Source organism: Daphnia pulicaria, chromosome 7 (assembly GCF_021234035.1).
Source record: "Daphnia pulicaria isolate SC F1-1A chromosome 7, SC_F0-13Bv2, whole genome shotgun sequence".
In the NCBI taxonomy this organism is placed as follows: Eukaryota; Metazoa; Arthropoda; class Branchiopoda; order Diplostraca; family Daphniidae; genus Daphnia; species Daphnia pulicaria.
In genome coordinates, this window is record NC_060919.1 from 6,468,108 (window position 1) to 6,492,353 (window position 24,246).

Sequence of the window (24,246 nt, forward strand, 5' to 3'; positions counted from 1 at the left end):
TTGCCATCTATTGAGCGTTAGTAGAGTCTAGACAAGGCGTAACCGCCCACCCACACTTAAATATAAAAAAAAGGAGTTGTCCCGCATGAGTCGACAGCTGTGTGTTATTCACGAATATTATGTAGACATTATTATATATACTGGTCCTCCTCCATCTATGCCTGGTTTTTTGTGTTAAACGTCACCTGGCGTGAGATGCCTATCTCCTTTTAGAAGAAGAAAAAAAACGACGATGGAAACATCGGTTAGGGCTATTATATTATAGGAAAGTAGCCGGCCCACTCTAGCAGCTTCTCATGAATAAGAAATGCACTGACATTATGTCAAAGAGATATTTCATTTGACCAGAAAAAAAAAGAGAGATTCATCGGAGACAGTGTCAATGCTGCTGAGAGCTATGTGCTTTTCCCGCTCCCCGACCAGAAATGAATAGCTGTCGTTTCGCGGTTGACGGGTGTGGCCTACATAATCCATCAGCTGTGTAGTATATTCTTGCGCCACACCCAAAAGAGTCAAATGTAAACCCAAGTTGTACTTGATGATCAAACACCAAAACCTTAACTTGGAACCGTTCCACGATAGCGAAACAAGCGCAACACCAATCTCTCTCTCTCTCTTAACACGTTTAAAGATATAAATACATAAATGTATTATAAATACAAGTTTCCCACGTGTCAATATAAATTAGATCCGTCCGTCACCTATAAGCCAACACAATCACTGATTTTAAAAAAATATGTATAACAAAAACTTTCACTCATATGTAGCCTCGAACCTTTGGGAAATTTACTCTGTGTGTCTACGTAATTAACTGCAAAATATGATCGGATCAAAAAATTTGCTACGCTCAGAAAAAAAATAATTATTGCGTGGCCCATTGTTTCCTTTTGGCATGAAAAACGTGACGCAGCAATGATGATGACATTATTATAGTTTCACAAAAAAAAAATAGAAAAATCATTCACGCTATCGTGATTACGTTGTATTATATGAACAGCACGTGGATTATGGGTCTCTATATGCTAAACGAATGAATAGGACACCAGCCAAAGATTTTTTTCAAAATGTTTAGTCACACATGTGAGCGTTCAAATCTCCCGGAAGGTTTAAAAAAAAAAAATTTCCTATAGTCAATAAGTTACGCAATAAGACTTTTTTAGGCATACGAAATGTAATAACCGTTTACAGCTCTCTGCTGTCCAAGGTTTTTGAAGTTAAACATTCCTAGTCCTGCTGACCATGTAGGTGCGTGTAGACTATGGAATCGAATATCCTATAGCGCTCCCACACCATTTAAATTTGGGTCAAGACCAATCCTACCATATCGGAGATTTGTTTCTTTATATTATATACACAAGCGCACACGTCAAGCGAGTCTAAATGGTTTTCCCCTAAAAAACCGGCAATCCTTTTTTCTTTCTATCTTTCTTCCAGCAACGGCGGAATTTCCCATGAAAATTGGTTAGACGTCTCGCATACGTTTAATTACCATAATTTCAAGTACTTCTTGGTCAATAAATGACGTCGTCAAGTTGTTTTTTCCCCCATCAAACTATACCGTCAACACTTGCTGTGGCATTGCCGGCCGGCTGGCCTTAATGCCATAAAGACACGATCGGCTCTTTTGTGTCCATGCATAAACAGCACTGTTAAGAAATGGTCTCGTATTTGGGTACACGATATTAACGAAAAATGTTACTGGGTCTCTAAAATCGGTAGGTTCTCCGTTTCGGTAGTTATAACCTTCGATTTTCAATAGCACGTCTCGACCAAAAATGTACATTCTCAATTTTTGTTTCCTACTTTTTCCCTTCCTTTTGTCTAGTTAAAAAAACAGCCTAAAATATATAAAAAAGGTACTGTTACTTACAACATATAGAAATGGCACAGCGGATCAGCATCCGACTGTGATGCCGGAGACCCGAGTTCAATTCCTACAGAATTCTAATCTTTTATTTGAGAATGGACGATTATTACTCACGATTTGCGAGACGGAAAACACGTCTCGATTTTCGTAGATTATAATATACGTTTCCAGGTGCCCGGTTTCCGAGGACTGTACGTCTCGAAAAATGTGAGGTATTATTAACAGTGAGCTATATAAGAAAAGTGTGTGTGCGTAGAGTAGCAGGCGGAAGCCGGATTAATCGGCCAAGGATAACGAGTGTGATTGCTCATCAACTATCAAAAACGTCGTCGTCGGCAAGGCCGAATATAGGTATACATTTTCATGGCCAAACTGTTGTTGTCTTCTTCACACCCCGAGTCTTCTCCGTCGCAAACTTCCGGCTCGATGCCCATTGGTGAAGGCACTTCCGATGGCTCCCGGCCGAAGGTTTTCCCCGTCTTCCACGCAACGTCTAGTCCCGCGACTTGCTATAAATATGGCAGAGCAGCCAACGGTCCGATATCACAGTTACAAAATCAACATAGCGAACAGCATCCAAAATGGTAGGATCGACACATTTCATATAATTTAACAATTTCCAAATCAAAATTCCATGACTTCCTTTGGACGAAATAATCCTTTTAGATGAATTTTTACTCCGCATTGGCAATTCTTTTGGTGCTAACGACGCTGGCCAATGGACAAGGATATTTACCTCTAGGAAAACTAAGGTGAGAGTCACGCTCCAATTCCCGGATATGTTATTGGTTACAGTCAAATGATAAATATAATGTCTAACTGAGAATTTTCCCATCATTATAATAATATTATTAGGAAGAGTCCACCGGAGGCGATGAATGGGCAGAGCAATGACGTTTACGAAGAGATGGACCGATCGAGAAAAGTTTCACAGCTTCCCGGCGGAATGGCAATCCTCTACGCTTCGGCTCCCATTTTCTCGCCGACCAGCAAAGATCCCGAAGGCAAAGACGAAGTTTATCAGATTCTACCCGAAGCTGAAGCTGTCCAGCAAGGCGTCAATAGTCGCCGGTATGTATATAAACTTGTGATGAATATCCCTCCATTTGTGGATATATATTTACCAAATATCCACAACCAAAACATCTACAACTGTTTAAACATTTTTAGACGAATTTGAAATTCAAAAAATATCTTTTTTTCGGTAGAAAGTATATATAAATTTTTTTAAAAGATTTGAATTTCAAATGATTTATATTCTGGTTTGGGTTTTTCACGCGTTTCATCGCCTAATCGAAAGCTATCACCTTGACGTAATCGTTCTTTTTTTCTTCCCTTTTTTTCAGTTTGCTGGAAGACGCTTTGATCGAGATGGGATTCCCGCTGGAAGAGCTTACCGAATTCAAAAACGGCCGCGTCAGGAAAATCTATTCGAAAAACGCCAACGGCCAGAATAAAGAAGATGAAAGTAGTCTCACCACATCAGGTGCATCAACCGACGATGCCGAAGCTATTCTAGCGGCCCTAGCTGGACCTTTGCCCTACATCCGTCGCGGCGCTTGGGGTAAAAAATGAAAACAGGTTGAGCACGAAACACAACAATTGTACAGTTACTCTCGCAACATCACAAAAAAATTCTGTAAAAAGAAACAACAACAATTTTATTTAATAAAAATTCAAAAAAGGAAAAAAAAATATTAATGACGGTTGAATCATAAAAAAATAGGCGCCATAATCTCTGGCCGGTTTTTTAATCTATGGGCAATTTTTGAATGTCCAAAAGAAAAAAAAGATTTTTCTTTGAATGATGACTGGAACTTGTCCATGTGGAACCATATACCCGCACCTTTCACTCTCTCTCTCTGAGTCGATTTCAATCGCGGCACACACACTCGTATTTCACATATATATATTCGTCCATATAACTTAATGTTCAAGGCTATATGTGTGTGTGCCAGGGTCTGGTAATCCGAGATGAGCCGAGTCGAAAGTTTTTAACGGTCGGATTATAGTATAGTAGAGGGGCCGAGGGTGTTTCTTTTGTGCACACACCAGAGAGAATAATAATAATAAACAGAAAAAAAAAAAAGTTTAATTCCGTTTCTTTTGATGTAAGACGCGCTTGGATGGAGCGGAATAAAACCATCAATTTGAATTATTACTCGATGTTTCCCAACACTTTGCTATTATTTACGTAAGTTGCTATAAGGTAAATATAATTTCTGCGCAATCGAAATTTTGAAATATCCCGCGCGCTGCTTGCTGTGGTTCTTTATTAAAAACGACTCAATCATCGTCCAATGAGCCGAATCAATTGTGATGGATGTTACATGTGGAAAATGCAAATTATTATTGTTATAACTTTAAAAAAAAACAAAAAAAAACAAAAGTTGACTGCTGCGAGTTGATGACCATCTCATGTCCATTTCTTCTTCAAAAAATAATGTTCCTTGTGTTTTCCAACATTCATTGGCCATAGAATATCGATTTCCACGAGATTTTTTCTTTTTAATGGCTCGTTAATGCAAAGCAATGTCCGTCTTTGCCCATTGGTCGAGAGGCTTTTAATTAATATTCATTAGAGGCGTGGGATGTGCATTGAATCACGCTCGTGAATTTTTTCTTCTTTCTACAGACCATTTTTTGGTTGTTGTTTAAAACTTTCACAACAACAACAACAACAAGAATTTCAGCTCATGTTATACCAAGATCATATCGTTTTGACTCTCTCAATGATTTCATTTTTTGAACGCCGAGCGTGACTGGAGGAAAGGTCGTAATAAAGCGTGTGGTCCGTAAATCACTCAATTAGGACATTCTCCAAGTTTTTGAATTATGGTGCGAATAGTTACTTTTGACAAACGATGCCCTTTCCAATTAAAAACAACCAACGTTAAAGGCCTACCCAATTTTTGTGTGCCACCGAGGTGAACCTTTGGCCGCGCCACATCCATAAAACATATGGCGCCCATCCTATGTAATAACGTCCAACGTCTGCTGCCAAATTAGCTTCAACTATATTGGAATGATTGTATAACTTTGTAGGCTGCAACCTACTACACACAGTTTTTGGGCTGGCCGTTATTTGTCATATAAGAAGGCAGGTGTGACATGACGGGCATAGTGGCACACACTCGTCTTGTTGTTTGAAATTCAAAACCCTCGAGACCGTTACCGAACAAGCGACAGCCACATTGTTCATTTCTTCATTTCCTTACATTTTTATTACTTGATTTTTAACACAGAGAAAAAAGAAGTTTTTCTTGATGAATCATTTTCATGGTCGTTAGAAAGAAATGTAAAGCAGCCGTCGACATTTGGCGCGTAGTATAATAAATAGCAGACGACGACGCGTCAAGCTGAAAGCCGTGCGGCTACCAGACGGTTTCACCCCCCTAAGGGAGAAGCCAAACAGCGTGGTTTCTCTCATTCTCTCGTTTTCATCAATGGATTTCCTTTTCCAACTTCCTTTCGTACCCTCCCCCCCTCTCTCTGCATCTTCCTTACCCTCCCCTTTTTTTCCGTTGAAGTCTAGAACCCCACCTGGTGGTTTCATTTTCGTTCTTGCAGTGTGTGTAGTCGCATCTGAAGACCCAGGTCCAAGTGAAACGTTTTCAACGTTAGCAAAAGTGTGTGTGTATTTGTGTGTATGGTGTTTTGTGTGTGATTTCTCTCCAACCAAAATTATTATTATTTACAGTGGTGAAGTTTTGATTTAGACAACTTTAAAGTGAGACGCCAGTGGATATGAACGTCAGACGAGTGGTGGTAAGGTTGAAAACTTTTTTCGCCATTGAATGATGATGAGGAACTCGTTATTGAATCAATTGCTTTCGGGCATGGCCTCGAGATATTTTCGTTTTATTGCACACATGCCGCAAGAGGCAACTGATTTTTTTTCTTTTTCACGTTACCTTGGCAACATTTTTCATTTGAATTCGTCAGCTACTACTCAATTTCAATCAGAAATATATCGATTCAATCTCGACGAGTTCACCAAGTAGAAACAACGTTCAATGTTTGTGAATCAACGTTGATACTTTTTCTATTATGCCTTTCTAAACAGACCCTCATGTCGATTCGAGTGGAAATATCCGTCAGTTGCGAAATGAATCGGCGTGATTCACCAAAACAAACAAATAGAATCTTTCATTTTTATTTCGTAAATATAACAAAAAGTAGTTCCCACAATGCAACCTTGGAAGACCTCCCCCGTTCGTTAAACTTATCGAGATATATATGTGTACACTACATGTTATACGTATTATTTTCTCACCAACGTTCCATCAGAGTTATTCCGGTTTTTCACATAAAAACTTTTGTTTTGTTTTTGCGCCTTGATTGTTGGAACAATGAACTTTCATCAGAGAACATCATCTCGTGATTGTGCCATTGCTACTCTCTCTTTATCCCCCCCATCGTCTAGAAAAACTTTTTCTTCGCTGAACTCGATTGGTAGTAGTAGTAGTAGTCGGCAAGTAAATTTTTATGGCCGATCGTGCACTATCGGGAAAATTAATTTCCGATGAGAAACAACAACAACAACTACTATTATGAGGGTGTCATTAAGGTTAGAGTAACAACAATCTTGTTGGGGCATTAAAAATATTTTTGATTCGATGGATAAGAGGGAAACCCTTAAAAAATCTCACCGGATTGAAGCCAACCAACCGGTTCATGAAAAACCTGCGCACGCATCTCGAAAAAAATCTATTTTGTTTTGTTTCTTTCTCCCGTAAAGTCGATGTGGGAATTGTCATTGTGTGACGAATTGCCACATGAAGGTGAACGGGAAAAGGGTTACGTGTGTAAAAAGGTCGAACGACCCGTGCAACCTCGAACGATTTCCGGCGAGCGAAAAAAAAATAACACAAAACAGTTGAGTTAATAAGAAGACGGTAAAAGCTGACGACTTTCTCTCCGTTTAATTATTTACCCATGAATTATGACGGACCCGCGTGAAAGTGGCCAGCCGAAGCTTCTCCCTTCCAGAGAGAAAGTCCGGCCGGTGAACAGGTTATTAGTTTTGTGTTAGCCATTGTGCGTACGATCGATTTAACGTTAGGAAAGACGGGCGACGTCGTTTTTATTTTTTTTTCGTGCGGTTGAGCTGCACTGCCCATCTGTGTCTATGTGTGACACAGATTGGTGGAGTGCTATGAGTGCGGAGTCAGCGGTTGTATTCCAGGTGACCCACTTCTTTCTTCCACACAGCGGATAGTAGTACCAACCAAATGTCAAAAGTTCATAGCCTTTCTACTGTGTGTGTGTGTGTGTGTGTAACTCCCTTATGAGGTGGCACGAAAAAATATAACCCAGGAGGGGGAGAGTATCTAATCACGCGGACACATGCGGGATGAAATCACAGTTGTTTTTTTCACCAACAATTTTCACGCGCTTCCTATATAGCGAGTGTCACGCATTTGATGGATATAGAAAAACCGAATACGGGCACACAACCGGTCAAACTTTCCCGCCGTTTTTTCCCCTTTGCGCATTTGAATGATTAGACTGGAGAACCCTCGTCGTGCGTCCAAATGTGTTAGGCAATCATTTCGATGTAAGCGAGAGTAAATGTTTTAAAGAACAAAAAAAGGTGTTGAAGTCGGGAGAATTCATCATTGGAAGAACAATTTCCGAACGTTTAACCGACCGACTGTAGAAAAACTGAACACAATAACAACAATATGGGTGAAGAAGAAGAAAAAATACAGTTGAGGGTGGGACCGAGACGGTTGGAACGTGACGGCGCATTACTCCTCCTCTCATGAGCTCGGTGAGGGGGGCTCGTGTCGCGTGATGAACGAACGTTTTTCATGCCGTCCCCGCATTGTTTGCTCTTTATGCGGTTTTGGAAAGAAAGAAAGAAAATAAAAAAATAAAAACCCTTTCTAAAAATATTAAAAAAATAAAATGAAAAATGTTTCTTCTTTTTTGTTCGTGATTGCTTCATGACAGATGACTCTGAATGGCGGATGGTAGTTCGTGAAAGCGGTGGATCCGTTTTCACGACGACGACGACTTTCGGCTGCTGCTGCTATGATGATGAAACGACGTTTCCAGGTGAAGATGGGCGCCCAGCAATACCATCCAACCGCCGGCCATCCACGGGACATCCAGACACGATCCGACCGAGAGCTCGTTTTCCTTTTGCAAAAGGATCCGACTCAGCGTACCGTACATGTGAGTCACTTACTCTTTTTCTTCTTCTTTCGGCTGTGTCTATACAAGTAGCTTTCACGGTCGGTCTTTTTTTTTTGGCTTGTTTATTTTTGCTATTCTCCTGCCCGGCGCCCGTGACGTCAGGGCCCAAAAGTCTCTATTATCCAAATGAAACGCAGACACAATGGTGGCGGAGTGAGAGAGGGGAATAGTAAAACAAAAGCAGCCATTATCTCTTGATTCCGAGAGAGAAAGAGAGGGGGGGGGATTTGGGTCAAATGACGCGATCATGTTGACGTGATTGAATGGATGAGAGTCACGAACTCTCGAATCACGAGCGAATCACGCACGGGGATTGAAAAAGGGCAACGATTTTGGGGCAAACGTCCATCTAGCGGCTAAAATTGGGACTGTTTGACGACATCTAGCGGTGAAAAATGAATTCACGATAAAATTTGCAAATGTTTTCAAAAAATTGTAATCCTTTTTAATTATTCGCTTGACAGGAAATCAACCGGATATGGATGGCATTACGCCCTATGGGAGCCTTTGGTTTGTTACGTGATTCCGCTCTGCGGTCTCTGTGCCGCGTCATCCGCTACGAGCGTCACGACGCCAACGACATCCTCTACTGGTGAGTTTTTCATTCTTCTTCTTCTTCTGATTCTGACAATCTCCCATTCGTTTCGTCATCTCCCGTTACCGACCCTAGTCCACCGCCTTCGCATGACCCCCACCGCCAATGCAGCCGCCGGCGGCGGAATGCAACTCCCGACCGTAAGATGGCCTTGATCGTCACATAACGCTCTTTCGGGTCACGAAAAAAAAAAATCTCGGTCCCGCGATTCAAAATGTACCACCCCCCGTTCATTCCTCCCATGCCGCAGTTTGTGTAGTAGCATACCACCCTCTGCGTCGTCGTAATTCAATAGAACAGGAAACCCCTTCACATAACCTCTCTGCCATCCCATCCAGCCCATTTCGTTTTTTTTCTTCTTTTTGGGTCTTTTCAAAGAGTCACCGTCTCATTTTAATGACTTTATCTAACCGGGATTTCGGATAGACCCGTGTGATTCAATCAGATAAAAAAAATGTTTGTTTTATTTTAAAAAGAAAAAAAGGGGTGGGATTTTGTCTTTTTTGGGGGGAAAAAGGAAATTCTCTGGAAGTTTGATGGAATTAAAAGTGGCATTCCACTTGTGTGCTGCTCACGTCACGTCTCAGTAAATAAAAGCTTCTTAACGGTGAAGGAGAAGTCGCAGCTCGACTTCCGCCTTTATATGAACGGACTCGGCCCGTCGATTTCCATTAGCATCTCTCCGTCATGATCCCATCCGTTTGTCGTGCAACCACCAACAACATGTTTTCCCGTATTGGAGAAGTTTCCCATGTTACAAGACGGCGGCGGATGCGCTACTCTAATCGCTCCTTCTGGAGCCCTGAATCCAATGAGATCATCTTTCTTATAAATCTAATTCTCTTATTCGTTTCTCTGATTTCGTTTGCAGTCGAGGAGAATTGTGTTCCTGTTGGTACGTCCTGCTGTGCGGCTCGGTCTTCATCGATGGATCCATGTACTTGCCCGGAGCCAGGTAAAGAAATCTAAAACCTATTTTTTCTTGTCTCTGATTTCCTTTTAAATTGGAAACAAATCGATGTTGGAAATACTTTGATATCAAAGAGAGAAAAAAAGGAAATACCCAACACCACCACCGTGCCAACTATGGGGAAATTTATGGCGTCATTTGTCTTGCTCAAGACAAATGTCAGGACACACAATCGCAGTGACATTGGTGGTGGTTCCATATCCTCCCCTTTTGAGGAAATCACGGAAAAAGCTTTTGGGTCCCTTTTTTGGGTTTTTCTTTCTTTGTTTTTTCCCTTTCGATTGTCAACATTCCCCAGCAGCTGTTTCCTCCTTTTCCTCCCTACCAACGAGACCAATTAACTCAATCGATCAAGTTCTCTCAACTTGGAACAAGTACTCACCCAATCGCCGTCGCCGTCCAAGGGCGGTTTTAATTGAAGACGCCATCTAGCGGACGATTGATTCACTACGTTGCCCAAACCTGACGCCCCCCTTAACGGGCGAAACCCTTTGAGAAGGCCGAAAAGTCAGTGGCGCTCGAGTCTTGGTCGACGTCGGTTCTGTCCGTCTCCTTTTTTATCTGTCATTCCGTAACTGTTCGTCACACACAACAACCACGAGATAACGCATTTAGGAAATAAGAGAAAAACAAAGAAAACGAATCCAACGTCAATCCCGTTAGTTGTTGTTGTTGTTGTTTCTATCCAACAAAAGAAGAAATCGGCGAGAAAAGAAATTGTTATTTTTTTCATTTCGCCCAATTGAAGTGAGTGGCTTCTTCTTCTTGTCGGTGCGTGTGTTTGAATGACACGAATGTGTTCGTGAGTGTCGGATTCAGCCCGAAGCGAATACGTGATTTCTGCTACTCGTCAATCTCATTCTCCCGTCGGTGCTAATGACCCTGTGTAATTGACAAAGTCGCCATGACGATTTGTTGAGCCCATTGATATCCTTTCGTCAAAGCCATAAGTGGATTACGTAGCTCGAAAACTATCGGGTAAGAATTTTCCTTCCATGTCACTAACTGCGTCGCTTCTTCGTGTTTTGATTTTTTCGAAAAAATAACTAAAATAAAAAAAAAAGAGAAAGTCCTTGAGGAAACGGTCGTGTGTCCATATCCGTAGTAGAGAGACCCAAAAGCTTCAATGCTAATCATCAAATGACCTCGTCGGGACTTGTCCCGCCATCTTCAAAAAAGTTCCTCTCCCTCTTTGAAATCAGTTGCAGCAGCTATCGATCTATCTATCGATGGCTTTCAAGAAATTGGGGAAAGAAAAAAGCGGAAAAAAGTGAAGGGCGTGGTCCACAGAGGGGTGTAATTGGAGATGAGTTAACAGATGGAAGAAAAAAACCCTCCTCTTTTTTCTCTCCCTTTTAAATGACTTTACCAAATGTACCGGGGGTAAAGAAGATGAAAGTAAGAAAAATCCGTTTCACTCGTTTAAAAAAAAAATGAGTTTAATTGTAAGTATCCGGTCATTATGTTGTATGTGATACGGTTGAATCAAAGCCGGATACTTTTATATTTTATTTTTTGGTTTGGTTTGGTCAGGGTGTTATTTTTGAATGGCGAGAGAGAGAAAACGGGGTGTGTTTGGTGGAAGGGGGGGAATGTTGTTTCCGGTTGGACTCTTTCCGGTCCCACTTGTTGTTGTTGTTGTGTCGAAACCACATACATAGACCGTCGTCCATTGATGGACAACTTTCTTGACCTAGTCTTCATCAAACTAGCTCTCCATCGTTATTATGGTGGGCGCAAATAACGAAGAAAAATATCTGTTTGGAATGTTGTTTCTTGCGGAAACAAGTTGAGGTTCTTTTTTTCTTTTCGATCACGGCCCGCACCTGCTTATTTATTTCCAACCGAAGAAGAAAAAAACAAAAACCGCACACAGTCGAGCAATTTCATTCTTGTCAGAAAAATGCTAAATTGGAATTACGGGACTCCCGCGCCCAGAGCCACCATCTTGAACCAGATGTTTGAATTCATTTTTCCAGGTAGCCGAGAAAAAAGTTTTGTCTTTTTTTTTTCTTTTTTCCTGATTGTTTTTGTTTTCTCGATCGGATCGAAACTAAAAATTCCAGACGCCATGTATAAAGCGGTGGTGGTGGTGGGGGTGCCGGTGGGTTGCGCTTCCCTCCCAAGTTTCCTGACTCTCTCAAAATGGCAATTAGAGTTTATCTCCCGTTTAGGGATTTTTCGTTCAACAAGCTCTTCCTTGCCTTTTCGCATGAGCTAGCAAATTACGAATGCACAATCCCTCTCTCCCTTCCCTTTTATCCCGTTGGTGGTTGTGTGTATTCACGTCGCCGAGCCAAGGTTATCTCAAATGGTTGGGAAACAATGGAGCGTGATTCCTGCTCTATACTACGGGGCTACGGCCATTTTTAATACTTTCGAGGCAGCCAGACGAATACAACAATAGCCCAGACAAAAGAGAGTTGATTGAACATCCTTCCGGCGATAATCCTTCTTCTTCTCCTCTACACGGAGCTCACAACTTTCTTCTTCTTCGTCGTCTCCACTTATTCGCTCGATCAATGAAACTCTCTTCGAACACGACGAAATGAGAAGCTTTAGAAGCATTTAATAATCATTTCGATCGATTCGCTCATTTTCTATTGTCTGTGTCGACTGTCTTACTACCCGTCGATTATTTTATTTCTGATGTTGCGATTGTGGACTTTTGGCCCAATTTGGTGTCAATCACATGGTGTGTGCGTAGTGGTTCGTGTAAACGGATAAAAAAAGAAGCCGGACTCACGCCGAGCGAAAGTCTGTACCCCGGTAGCAACACATTTTCGACCGGTTTCGTTTTCTCTTTAAAATTCTTTTCTTTTCTTCTGTTTTTTCCCCTTCAATTTCTCCTTTTTTATTTTTATTTGGCGACCACCTTATTTCTTTTTTCCCTATAATAAAACGGCGTTTCCCGTAGAGTTATCGACTTGACCGCTAGGTGGTGTTTAGAGCTAATTAAAATCACCGCCGCTAGACGTAGCGACGAGTTGGAAACGAGGAAAACGCGCACGCACGCATAACAAACGCGATTACGCACAAGCACACACACACAAGAGAAAACGAGAGAGTTAAAAAAGAGAGAGAGGGTTTTTTGGCTTCGGGACCGGAAGCGGTTAAGTCTGGAAGCGGGGGCGGAATTGATGAAAAACACACTCGCGCCCGCCGAGATAAAAAGGCAACTGTGGGTGCAAGTGGTGGGGTATTATAATAACCAACCCACCACCACCACCACCACCGTCGAGGCTGCTGGCTGGCTCCCCCCATGCGAAAGATAATAATAATAACGAAACATTTCTTTTTCTACCTTCTCCTACTACTACTGTTTGGTTTCTAATTATATAAGAAACTCTATGGCGCGTGAACCTGTTATCTTCAGAGTGCGGTCGCGTTCATTTGTTTTTTTCCCGAGTGGTGCCGAAGAAATAAAATAAAATATGAAGGAAAGAAAAAGAGGTGGAAGGTCATCAGCACTTTGGCATCTCTCGATTTGTCTTGTACTACGTATATATCCGAGTCCCGTTGGCTTTGGCCTCATTATCGCCCATGTTTCTTCTCTCCTTAATAATATTCGAGCGGTTATTTTTTGTTTACATGGGTCGCGCGCCTCCGCATGTAAATAAATAAGAGAAAAAGGTCGACATCCGCCCTCCCAAGTCGAATTTTTTTCCATCCGCCGTCATCGGGATTGAACAACAAAATTTGTTGGGGAAAGAAAAATCAAATTTGATTGAGTTCTCATTATCCCTTTCCAAGAATGTTGACCATGGGGTGTTTAAACGGAAAATGTCCATAAGGAAAAACGGAAAATCGCACACCTGTCGAGTAAGTAGGAGGAGGTGACTACCCCAAACGAAATTTTAAAAAAAAGAAGAAAAAAAAAAGAACTTTTTTGGCGCTGGATGCTCAAATTTACCCCGGAGGCACACACGGCTGAATGTATAGGAAAGCTCGTAGAAAGAGAGAGAGAGAATGATAATAGAAGACAGGTATTCTTGACGACGACCCTCACACAGGTATGCCCTTGGGGCCTCTTTTCTATGCCCTCCAGTTGCTTTTGGCTCTGCTGCTTCTTCTTCTTCTTCAGTTGGAGCGTCAGGGGCCCTGGCAATAAGTTTGTTCGGCGTCACTGGTCCCCCCCAGATTTCTGTGTTCATCAAAGTTTTTGTTGGTTGTTGTTGTCATCTCCGGATTAACTTTAACTGGATTGTTTTTACTTTTTGTTTGCCGATTGTGCCATGTCGTGACACGATGGATTGGTCCGGTTTCAGGTAAATCCGTGTGTGCTGTTTATTTCTACTTGTTCCTTCCGATTTAATCCAAATGGGAATTGTTGCAAGCCACTCGAACGAAAATAACAAAACAGTTTTTCTTCAAGTGGGGTTGTGTGCGTTTTGAGTGTGTCTTGTGTGTGACGTCATCTTCTAAAATGGATCTTGAGTAGAGCGCAAAGCTCTTCACTTTTTATCTACACTCTACTCGGGTCCATCCATCAAAAGAGATCTTGAATCGCGTATGCATTGCATATGTATGCAGAGAGAATGGTCATAATGCGTTGTGCATCTTCTTGTTCTTCTTGTACATTTTTCCCATGACAAGAAGGAGAAGAGGGGCCCCATCAGAGTAGTTGGCCGTTAGATGGCAGTCTAGTCGCCAAGGGGGTATTGATCCGTATCCCGTAAGACAAGGAGGGAACGAGGTCTCTGACTTTGATGAAAAGATGAGAGAAAAAGGATAGAAGAAGAAGAAGAAAAATATGACAAAAGATTGTGGCAAAGATGGCACTAACAAGGGCCGACATTGTGATTGCTCGCGCTAACGGAACTCGGGAATTCGTCGTACTCGGGGAATTGACCTTAGACCCTTTATACATTCGCTACACCGAGCATTTGATAAAGAACAAGAAAAGTAGATGGGAAACTGCGTGAATGAGAGAGAAATAAAGGGAAAAAAGAAAAATACGAAATTTGTCTTTTTGCCTAGGATGTTGTTTCTCTGTGCCGACGCGCTGGCGCGCTGAACGGTGAGATCCGTTCAGTTGCGTGCGGTTCGGCATCCGAGACGGAGCTTTGTGCAAGTTGTTGATGGGTTCCAAAGTCGATAGCGACTAGTGATGCAAAAGTATACGCGATCGAGCCGGTCGACGACCAGAGGAACGTCCATTGAATCGACGGAAGAATCGGCTCCTTCCACATCTTCTGCCACAACGGCTGGTGGGGCTAGAGCCCGGCAGACAGTTGTAGTGATACCGGAACCCATCCGACGATGGCATTCGTTCCATTCTCGTCGCAACTCATTTGGCCACTCGGCTGCTCCTCATCTTCCCGTCGTTGTTACAGGATCGGCTGCCGGAGCAACTCCTACAGCACCTCCTGTAACCAAACCGGTCGCTCGATTTCTTTCGCCTCCGCCGTTGACTCCTCGTCGACGATTTTCCGTCTGGTACAAAACAAGAATCAACTCCCGGGAAAAATCAGAAAAATCCGTTTTTTTTTTAAATTATTATTATTTGCCGGGTTTGATTCCCAGAGTCTTTCAATCAGCCGGATCGATAGTCCTTGTACTTACCCGCCCTCTTTACTCTCTCTCTATGTTGTAGCGCGCCTACATGTTCGGTGGGGGGAGTATATATTTTTTGTTGTCAAAAAATCTGGAAATTTAATCATTTTTCTTCCCCTTTTTTTTATTTTTCTGTGTGTATTACAGTTTTGGTAAGCGGAGTGGCGTCAGCATCCGCCGGCCGAACGAATGCCTCATCCTGGAGCCGTCGGAAATGCTCGTCGTAAGTTCCGTTTCCTGCCCATTTCGAAATTGATTTCGGTTAGAAACAAACAAACAAATATAATAACAAAAAGAATGGAGAAAAGAAACCCCCCCACACAAACAAAAAAACTCGTATAGATATATATAAATCCCATCATCTTCAATCAAATGAATGTATCGGGGTGGAGTCGTGATCGCCGTTTCACGCATGCGTCAACACCCCGAAAATGTCAATAAACAGTCCTACGACTATACAATATATATACCTTGATTGCACCAAATGATATTGACAGGTGGATTATTCTGACGTTCCTCAGCGGACGCAGCGATCAGCTTCAACCAGTTCGGCAACGGCTTCCTACACCTCGGCTCACCTACACCACCTCGACCGCAGCAACAATAGAATGGACAATGATCAGGTTATTATTAAATTATTTTATTCATTCTCCTCTCCCCAAAAGAAAGAAAAAAATCCGGAAAATCCTTGCCACAAAATAATAACCAAATTTGAGGAAACTGCGGGAGGCCTGGCTAAGGCTGATACAGTCCCCCCCTGGGATTCAGTTATTTTTATTTATCACCGTCCTGGATCTAAACTGCGGTCGACCGCACAGTTGTCGCCGGTTTTATTTTGTATTTTTTTCTCTCTCGTTTGACAAATTGGTTTGATTCTATTTGGGTGAAATCAGTATCGGAGTGGAGACATGCAACATCACCCTCTGATGAACCACCACCATCATCGAGATCCGGCGACGGTTCACGTCGTTGGCGGAGGAATGGGCACGCAATCTCACCGGAGTTCGAGAGGATCGGACACGAGTTCGGCGTATTCCGGTTCGGATACCATGCACTCTTCTGTACCCAGTTCCGATCAGGTAAGAGGATCTTCCTTCTTTTATTTTTGATAGATTTTTTTATAAAGAAAAACAAGAAAAAAGGGAAACTAATTGCAATTGGATGAATGGCAGGATGCGGAGGGCGTTGGCGTCGACGGTGTTGATCACGACGGCGACGAGGTTGACCTTACCGGCTTGATGGAATCGATCGTCGACAGCGACGAGGAAGAAGACCTAGCCGAGAGCATCGACGTAATGATTCATTTTCCATCTCATTTCTTGATTGCCGTCCGTGACTTTGGCTCGATGGAACCAATTTTCGTGACTCGGCCCCACTTTTTCCTCAATCAATTTTCTTCATAATTTTTCTTTTTTCCCTTTTTTGCAGAGCCTAACTGTGCGGGACACGGTTCGAGAGTGTCTAGAAAAAGATCCATCCGATCGGACGGATGACGATATCGAAATCCTGCTCGAATTCACGCAACACCTCAGGGCATTCGCCAATATGACTCTGTCGGTGAGACGGGCGCTCTGCCGGGTGATGGTGTTCGCCGTCGTCGAAAAGGCCGGCACAGTTGTCATGAACGACGGCGAAGAACTTGATTCATGGTCCGTTATTATTAACGGCCATGTCGAAATTGATGGCGGAGCCTCCGGCGAACCTGGTCGAGCCTTACACCTTGGCGACAGGTCAGTCAATCTTTCCATCCAACTGGGGAGAAAAAAGAAAAACTCATTTCCCTCAACCTGAATTTGAAATTTGAAAATTTTGTCATTTTCTTGTTTTTAGTTTCGGGATAACGCCGACCATGGACAAATTGTATCACCGGGGCGTAATGCGGACCAAATGCGATGACTGTCAATTTGTTTGCATCACGCAAACCGATTACTTTAGCATCTTGCACAAAGGAGAGGAGAATACGCGCCGGCACGAAGAGAATGGACGCGTTGTCTTGGTGACGGAACAGCGGGCCCAAATTGGCGCAGCATCCTCCTCGCAGCGCTCTCACATCGTCATCAAGGTGAGTGGAGAGCACATCGATAGCGCAAGAGTGGGACAGATAGCAGCCCTAGTAGAGTATAATAGAGTGGCTTTCCTATTTCTTTTTACAACCTAATTAAAAAGGTCCTACAACAATTGGATCGATATCGACCACTTGTTTAATTCATGAGCTATTTATAACCTTTCCTTATTTTTCTTTTTTAAACACAACCTCTCATCAATTGGCTTTTCTTTTTTACCAAAAACGCAGGGAACGGTGGAACGGTTAATGTCCCACTTGTTGGAAGACTCGTCTGGCGATCCCAGTTACGTCGAAGATTTCCTTTTGACTCATCGGATCTTTATCGAAAGTCCCTTGATTGTCTGCAGCCAGCTGCTCGAATGGTAACGCCCATTATTCTTTGTCGTCCCATCGAGGCTCATTCATTTCATTCCTCTTCTTTCGTTGTCACGCGATAGTTTTAACGATCCGACCGTACGAGATAAAGTGACGCGAGTCGTTCTCCTATGGGTCAACAACCATTTTACCGACTTTGAAACGGATCCCTGCATGATGGAGTTCCTCGAAACCTTCGAGTGTCTACTGGAACAATCCAAGATGCAAAGCCACGTAAGATTATTTATTACATTTTCTAAGATGTTGGGACAATTTTTTAAAAAATATTTTTTGAAAAATTCGATTCAATAGTTGAGGATGCTAGATTTCGCCAGCGCGGCCAAAGCTCGATCCAGGACGGTGACGTTGACCCGGCCCAGTCGCGATGAAATTCTCCATTTCAGCATCTTGGGCGGATTCGAGCGCGGATTCGGCATCTTCGTTTCCAAAGTGGAAAAGGGTTCCAAAGCGGAAGAAGTTGGACTCAAACGAGGTGATCAGATCCTCGAAGTGAACGGTCAGAGCTTCGAACACGTCAGCCACGTACGCGCACTGGAAATTCTCCGGGCTTCCACTCATCTTTCCATCACCGTTCGATCCAATCTCCACGCGTTTAAAGGTATATTACAAATCGTCTATATTTTTATGGGAAATTTTCATTCACATTTTTTTATTCATTCAGAAATGTTAAACACCCCTGATAATTCTCCGCGGCCTCGGGGCAAGAAACTCGAGTCGAAATCGTCTTCCAACAACAAAATGCTTGGCGGGTCGTCTTCCGACGTTCATTCCGACAGCGGCTCTGCGGGCCACACGTGCCCGTCGCCTTGTAAAGACAAGACGGCCCTAATTGGCTCCAAGAGCCAAGGAGGCAGCGGTGGTTTTATGACACTTGGCCACAAAACCAAATTGAAGCAAATTTGGGGCAAGGTCAATCAGATGGCCAGAGGCAAACCGGGGTACGTAATTTTGACGATGACTCTTATAAGTGGCGCCCGGATGTTTTAGATTAACCATCAACTTGTTTCACAAACACACAGGGAAGTGGTCGGCGATGAAGTCATGTACGGCTCGACAACTGGCTCGGCGGATTCGAGTGCCGCACAATCTGGCGCCGTCGGTTCAGCCCTGACTGGCAGCAGCGTCAACCAAATGTACATGAGTCACAGCAATCCGGATTTGACCAGCATTTGCTACGATGATCCACGGGCCGATTACCCCGAACACGCCCTCAAGGTTTTCAAAGCCGATCAGTCGTCAAAGTACCTGCTTATCCACAAGGTAAAAGCGACTCATCCGTCATTGGCTGGAAAAAATGTCAATTTCGTGAATTTTTATTTGCGCAGGAAACAACTGCCAGGGAAGTGGTGATGCTTTCCCTCCAAGAATTCCAGATCACGGATCCGTCGTCCAACTACAGCCTTTGCGAGGTGACGGTGACGGACAGTGGCATCATCAAGCAGCGGCGGTTGCCCGACCAGCTCCAGAATTTGGCCGAGCGGATCGGCGTGGCCAGTCGCTATTACCTCAAGAACAATCACAGCACCGAAACTCTGGTGCCGGACGAATTGGCCGGCGAGCTGATGCTGCAATCTCAAGTCCAATTCCTCCACCTGAACGCGGTTGAAGTGGCCGTCCAGCTCACGTTACAAGATTTCGCTATTTTCACTCAAATCGAAAGCACAGAGTACGTCGACGACCTCTTCCAGCTGCGCAGCAAATACGGAACGCCTCATCTCTCCCAATTCAGCGAGGTGAGCCATTTTGATCTGCGCTTCTCTCTCTTCATCCGTTTTTTAACGCATTTTTTTGTTTTGACAGTTGGTTAATCGGGAAATGTTTTGGGTTGTGACGGAAATTTGTGCGGAACACAATCTGATGCGACGGATGCGCGCTATCAAACAGTTCATCAAAGTGGCTCGCCAATGCAAAGAGTGCAAGAATTTCAATTCCATGTTCAACATCATCTCCGGTCTCGGTCACGGAGCCGTTTCCCGGCTGAAACAGACGTGGGAGAAACTACCGGGAAAATATCAACGTCTTTTCCGAGACATGCAGGATCTGATGGACCCGTCTCGTAACATGTCCAAATACCGAAATCTCATCAACAGCGAGCACGTTCAGCCACCCATGGTAAAGTTGATTCCATTCAAAAAAAAAATTACCGCATCCGCACGGCTGTTTTCTGGGCCTGCGGGTTTCTCCCGTCAGTGTTCATTTGAGTAAAGACAAATATTTGTGCGTTTCCCCTGGCGACAGATTCCATTTTTCCCCGTTGTCAAGAAGGATTTGACGTTCATTCATCTCGGCAATGACACTCGGGTGGACGGGCTGATCAATTTCGAGAAACTGCGCATGATCGCCAAAGAGGTGCGCTCCTTGTCGCACATGTGCTCGGCGCCCTACGATCTGTTCACGATGCTGCAATTGGGCGGCCAACCTCCTTCTGCCGCCATGATGGCCATGAATCAGTTAACGACCGGATCGGGAATGGCCGGCGGGGCTGTTCATCACGACCGCCACCACCTCTCCTCGGCCACGGTCAAGAGACGCAAGAAGTCGGCCGCCATGCCAAACTCGAAGAAAATGTTCGAGGAAGCGCAGATGGTCCGGCGTGTCAAGGCTTACCTTAGCAACATGAAGGTATTTTGCTGGTTTTTTGTCACCTTCTTTGGGTGATGATGATAATAATTAACATTCCTTTTTCTCAAGGTGCTAACGGACGAGGAACAACTGCGACACATGTCGGTGGAAGTCGAACCACCAGCCGGAGGCAATCCATTGGCGGCCACGTCATCCAATTCGGGCAGTTCTGGCGGCTCTGGAGGGGGCGGAGGATCCGAAAGCCGGGCGACCGGGGCATTGGTCCTCAGCGCAGTCAATCACCACGTCCGTAAACGTCACCCGAGTCCGACGCTCTCGACCACCAGCACGGCCAGTTCGACCAGCGCCACCAGCGAGAGTCGCCGAGGCCAACAAGGACCCAAATTTGGTTAGAAGAATTTTTAAAATCCTGAATGTTGTTTGGGTTTTCCATTGACACATTTTTATTTTGAAATTTTAGGAGCTGCCAGTCCACAATCTGTGCGCAAAATGTTGGCTCTGAGTGAGCCCAGCAAAACGAGACCGTACCAGGCGCCCAATCGACCCATGGGCTCCTGCAGCGTCTCGATGGCTCTACCTCTTCCAGGATCGGGATTACTTCAACAACATTCCCCTTCTCCATCGCCTGGATTGAACCGGCGTGTGCCCGGAGTGCCACCCCAACCGCCTCCCGTCAGGACGACGCCACACGAACGTTCACACGAGCGTTCCCACTCGGACGCCGCTCTGCCCGTCGACTTGAACGCCGAGAGCAGCAGCGTGACGAGTCTGGCCAATTTGGCGGCCATGCGCAAGTCGCACATGTCCGGCTCTGCCACGTCGAGTGACAGCGGTGGCGGAGGAAGCGGCACCAGCGGCGGCGGAAGCGGATCTTTGCATCAACCGCTGGGACTGGGATTGACGCTAGGCATCGGTCTGGGTATCGGCCTCGGCGCCGACGGCATCGACGCCAGTTACTGCACCCAGTTCAACTCGCATTCCAGCAACAACTCGACGGAAGTCGTCTCCGGAGGCGGCCACACCCACTTGCTTCATCATCCCCACGCTGGAACGACGGAATCACCTCCTGTAGCACCTCGAACAAGGGTACCTTTATACCCGCATGGAACCCAAGGTATGCTCCCCTTGTCCGTTGTCCCCACCTCTTCCCTAGCACCTTGAGTAGTTTACAGTACAGTACACAGTACGATGTCCATCCATGCATGAGGAAATGGTTCATTTGCTACATAATGGTGTGTTTTTTTGGGTGTGATTGACTTTTACGTTTGTAGCCGAGGTTGTGGTTTCTAACGATCCTACGGTAGTGGCACAAGATCTAACAATCAACAAGCCGGCCAGGGCCAGTTACATGAAAAACGCAATTCGGGTCTTGCCCGCTCTACCTCTCCAACCGGTAGTTTTAAAGAGGAGAGGTAAAATAGTGTATATAGGCTTCAGGTGTTGTTGTTTTCTGCATGCTTCTTTTTATAAATGGCCTATTTGTGTGTTTTAACCGGCATCCGCGCGCACGAGCTTTCCGTCCGTCTTGTGTCTTTTTTTTACACTTGTTTTTGCATTTTTGTGTTCATTTTTTCCGATTCATTTTTTTTTCGCAGGGACCATTATCCCCCGAGAACTTCCGCCAAGAGCCCGGCGACCTCCCGACTACAATGTAGCGGCCCAGATGGCCCGTATGGCTCGGCTGAGTCGGGCGCATTCCCACGAAGGAGTCACGGCGGGCTACTACAGTTCCGATCCTGAAGAAGAAGACGGTACGTCTTAATTGCTTCAACATCCGGTTTCTCAGATGCGGTGGGTGATTTGGCCATGCCCAGCTAAAAAGACTTGACACAACTCTGAAGCGTCTTTTTAATATTTTTTTGAAAGACTTTGATTTATCCCACCCTGTTTGAGAGGTGGCTGTTGTGGAAAAATGTTACCGTCGCCTTATTTAAAATTAACGTTTGCCCTAATCTTTTGTTTGTTTGTGTCTGCAGACGATGACGAAGCTCAAGTGTCAGCTGTTTAGCGGAGACGTTGCAGCACCTGACGGTAAACAGCTTGAGGCCAAAGACTAGCAGCAGCATGAAAAAAAAGAAGTTAAATTTCCCCCGATAAAATATTCCTTTTTTTTTAACAAAGACAGAGATATCAGTGTACGTATAGCCCGCTTTAATTATATATAAACTTCCCCCTGACCTATATCGATACCACTATTATATACATTCTGAACACAAATATCCCACAGCCTTTTTTTGTATAGGTGTACAGTGTCGTTTGTAGCTCCCTTCCCGCTCCCACCTCTCTCCTGTACCTGTAAATAAGATCAATCAACAACAATTTTACAGCAACAAACAAAAAACAACTTTTTTGTGTAGCTTTTTAACCACCAACTCCCTTGTGTGTGCATATTATAATAATAGTAAATCTCTCATACTCAGTGTAGTGATTTTTTTACAAAAAAAAGAGGAAATGAAAGAATATCCAGCCCGCCATCTCCCTCACTCTATACATCCATCAGCTTTTGTGTGGGCCCTTTTTGGTGGCCCTTTTTCATGTTGGTTTCCTTTTTATTCATGAAATTCCTACACAGCATATCCACACACACACACACAATCAATACGTTTTCCAGTATACATAATATCACCGTTCCTGACTGTGCATTCAGTGTTATGCATTGCGCAATTATTATACCCGATTCCACCGTCTTTTTCTTGTGGAGAATAAGAGAGATTCCTTTAGTGGTTACACGCATTTTATAATTGTATACTCCTCCCTTAAATACAAATTGTTTCTCGCCAATTTCAACGTTTCATATTTGTAAATAAAAAAATAATAAAATAAAACAAATACTTAAGTTATAAAATTGTATGGTTTATTATAATCAGTAATCACACAAAATTGTCATTATTTCCGTCTTCTTAAAGAAAAAAAACTTCGAAATTCATTTTTAAAAGTAGACTTTCCTACCAATAGATGGCATGCCTGAAACATGACGCCAAAAATTACAAATTACAAATTGGAGATTAGTTAGTTGTACCAACGTTTGAATCGAACAAGATTGCGTAGCTTTTTTTTGCAAGGAACAAGATGGTAAACGCAACTGAAGGCGTTCTGGTAATATTGCATTGTAATTTTTTTAATTTTGAGCCACTCTAAACTAAAGTAATGGTTATTTAACTATTTTAACTTCATTGATTGTTTGAAAGTGAAAAAAAACTCGATAAAAAGAAACAGTCGTAGATTTAGAACTGAACAGAGTATCTCAGGGGCAACTATTAATGGTTTGCCTTTTCTTTACATTGTGTTTAATTGATTTAAATCATATTTGAATTTGTATCCAAAGGTTGAGTGTGCTGATGCTGCTATGAAACAACTGCTCCTTCATTTAGACGAGAAACTTCCTCCAGACAAGAAATTCATACTTCATGATTTGGATGTAACTCATGTTTTCATTGTAAGAAAAAATCTGAAAAATCTCTTTTCACTTTTACCCCATTTAAAATTTTTTTAAATGTTCTCTTTTAGGCGTCTAAATATCTGGGATTTTTGCAGTCTGAAATTGATGATTTTATGGACAGCGTCAGCTTTCCTTTGGCAGAAAAAGATTAAATCATCATCATCATGAATGCATCTCAGAGTCAGCTGTCAGAAGGGTTTTGGATGTGGAAGCTTTTAGAAGAAGAGGCAGGGAGAAATGAGGAAAATTTTTTTGACCCTCGTGCCAATTGTAATTCACACCTGTTTATCTTGTAGAGAAAGGTAGCGTCAAATGCTCAGAAACACATCACTACTCGTTATCGCTCGTTTAAAGTAGAATTTCTAACAATACCCCATTGCTTGCTTGTTCTCTCATCTCATAATTCCTCATCTCAATGAACCTTTTTCTTCTTCCTAAGTGAATAAATAAATCAGCGTTGATTGAGTGTATTCAAATGCTCATATCAAATGCCCCAAAATCCTTTTGATTTCGGACAAATTATGTAATCGCTATTGTATACCGGGATTTCATTAGCGAACCAATTAGCTATTACAAGCACGTTTAGGATATA

General features: G+C 43.4%; 2 protein-coding genes across 2 annotated transcripts; both read left to right on the top strand.

Moving 5' to 3' along the window:
* The first annotated feature begins 2,384 nt into the window (after nt 1-2,384).
* Nucleotides 2,385-3,491, top strand: LOC124349308. The gene is made up of 4 exons (XM_046799794.1): nt 2,385-2,451; nt 2,534-2,619; nt 2,723-2,938; nt 3,214-3,491. The coding sequence occupies exons 1-4, from the start codon at nt 2,449-2,451 to the stop codon at nt 3,440-3,442; spliced, it is 534 nt and encodes a 177-aa protein (XP_046655750.1). The 5' UTR covers nt 2,385-2,448; the 3' UTR covers nt 3,443-3,491.
* A 1,926-nt stretch (nt 3,492-5,417) lies between these two features.
* On the top strand, nt 5,418-22,996 carry LOC124349272 (rap guanine nucleotide exchange factor 2-like). The gene is made up of 23 exons (XM_046799744.1): nt 5,418-5,635; nt 7,826-8,050; nt 8,536-8,663; nt 9,538-9,621; nt 15,340-15,415; nt 15,690-15,815; nt 16,086-16,271; nt 16,365-16,484; nt 16,621-16,922; nt 17,023-17,254; nt 17,486-17,619; nt 17,695-17,845; nt 17,924-18,230; nt 18,294-18,570; nt 18,652-18,892; nt 18,958-19,365; nt 19,433-19,744; nt 19,871-20,254; nt 20,324-20,603; nt 20,676-21,329; nt 21,487-21,627; nt 21,811-21,966; nt 22,192-22,996. Exons 2-23 carry the CDS (start codon nt 7,907-7,909, stop codon nt 22,221-22,223), a joined length of 4,875 nt encoding a protein of 1,624 aa, XP_046655700.1. The 5' UTR covers nt 5,418-5,635; nt 7,826-7,906; the 3' UTR covers nt 22,224-22,996.
* Nucleotides 22,997-24,246: the final 1,250 nt, after the last annotated feature.